Raw genomic sequence first — 1,995 nt, 5'->3', positions numbered from 1 at the left:
TACTGTTAGAAGGTTTATGACTCGTTTGAAGCGTACAGTTCTGGTTCGGATAGATTTCCCTACTGGCTGTGGAGAGATTTTGCATACCATCTTGCTCCAGTTGTCACTAAGCTTATAGGGAAAATTGCAACACCACGATGGCGCTCATAAAATGTCAACACAATTGGCTCGGGTGGCTAGATGGTGATGTAGACTTTGTTCGAGTTTTGTCATTTGACTTTAATAAAGCTTTTGACACCGTCTCATAAAATTGTCTGTGAAAAGTTGAAGTCTATTAATCTCAATCCATATATTATCAATTGGATTGTTAGTTTCCTGGGTAATCGCAAACAGAGGGTAGTCGTTGATGGAAATATTACTGACTTTGTTGATATTAACAGAGGAGTGCCTCAGGGCACAGTCCTTGGACCTCTTTTATTCTCTGTGATGGTTAACGATATAAAGTTAGTTGATTCAAATAATGGGATCTCGAAATATGTTGATGATGTCACCATTAGTGTACCCGTTAGAAGGAAGTCTGACACAGTGCTGGCAGAAGTTAAGAATCTTGAGAACTGGGCAGCCAAAAACAGGATGTCTTTGAACTTGTCAAAAACGTGGGAAATGCTACTGCGTAGTAGGACTACTAAGCCTGCTCCTCCTCAAGTGCCTGGGATTGAGCGGAAAAAGTGGCTGAAACTTTGGTTAATCAGTTTCCTTGAAGATCCTTGTAATTGGGAACTTTATGTTGACAGCCTACTTTCTAGAGCTGCTAGTCGTCTTTATATTCTTAGGATATGCACGTATTACGGTTACTCTAGATCAGCTTAGTTCTGCACTATACTAGGCATATTACGACCAAATAGCACAAGGCACAACAGAATACATGGAGCAAACTGGATACGGTCTGCGTGCGTACCCGAAGTAAAAGAACAAAGCTAGTGAAAAAAGTAACCAAAGCGGTATACTCAACTTAAAACAAGGTCCCAAGCGTCTAGGGCGTGGCTCGAAACGATCATAACTTCTCTCGTTCCTAGAACTGTAAGACGACGAGGTTCGGTACGATGAGGAGACGCTGCGTTGCGGTCTGCTTGGCTTCTGTTTCAGCATTTCCTTCACCTTCTTCTCCGCCCTCTTCTCCGAGCGATATATTCGTTTCTCTTCATCTGAATCGGACGCCAACTCGTCCGATAGGTACTCGCTGACTGTCAGCCAACCGAATTCGCTCTTGTCAGCTAATTTAATGGCCTTGATACGTTTAGAGACTAGCTTCGTACCTTCTTCCAAGGATCGTTTCACTCGTTCATGAGCGCCGGCCTTGAGCGCGTCGGTGGCATCATCAAACTTCTCCAAAACGTCGTGAGCGTGATCTAACTGCTGCTGATTGCCCTTTCTCTTGCAGATGTACCGGTCCAAACGAGCCTTCGTAACTGCGTTAGTCACGGTAGAACTGTTTTGTGCTGAAAACTTCGTGGCAAAAGCACCCAAACGGCTCTCAATTACCTCGGTTAAGTTGTCCGTCAAATTGGCAATTGATTCGTTGACCAAAGCCTTCAGAGCACTCCGCGAAGCTTCGTCTAAAGCTGGATTGCTTCTGGAAGAATCATCATCCGCAGGCATGATGTCTACTGCACTGAAGTCGTTCGCAGTACAGACCGAAGTGAAACGAATTGAATATGCTAACCGATATATACTAAACGCAAATGACTTGCAAGTAACTTGACAATGCAAAGGACAATAAATAACATTCCAATCGTAACGTGCAGAAAGCAATTATTTGCTTTACTGCGTACCGCAAATAATTTCCCATAAACTCTTCGACTCTTTGATAATGTCATTATTCCTGTATGGATTAGAGGTTTGGGCCTCCGCCTATCAACGCAAATATTTAGACCGAATTGACACTTTTTTTCGGCGAGCCTATCGTTTCGGCTACACTAATAAGATCTTGATCAAAAACGATTTCTTAAAACATAAGCAAGGGAATGTTAACGTTAAAAGCCGATGTTTCGGCGT

General features: G+C 43.1%; 1 protein-coding gene across 1 annotated transcript; it reads right to left on the bottom strand.

Annotated features, from left to right (window-relative positions):
* Positions 1–820: 820 nt before the first annotated feature.
* Positions 821–1,599, bottom strand: LOC138020664 (uncharacterized). Its single transcript, XM_068867602.1, has one exon. It carries the CDS (start codon positions 1,597–1,599, stop codon positions 832–834), a length of 768 nt encoding a protein of 255 aa, XP_068723703.1. The 3' UTR covers positions 821–831.
* Between the last annotated feature and the right edge of the window lie 396 nt (positions 1,600–1,995).

The sequence above is a fragment of the Montipora capricornis genome, chromosome 10 (assembly GCF_036669925.1).
Source record: "Montipora capricornis isolate CH-2021 chromosome 10, ASM3666992v2, whole genome shotgun sequence".
Lineage (NCBI taxonomy): Eukaryota > Metazoa > Cnidaria > Anthozoa > Scleractinia > Acroporidae > Montipora > Montipora capricornis.
The sequence above is the reverse complement of the archived record's forward strand: the minus strand, read 5'-3'. Positions and strand labels throughout refer to the sequence as shown.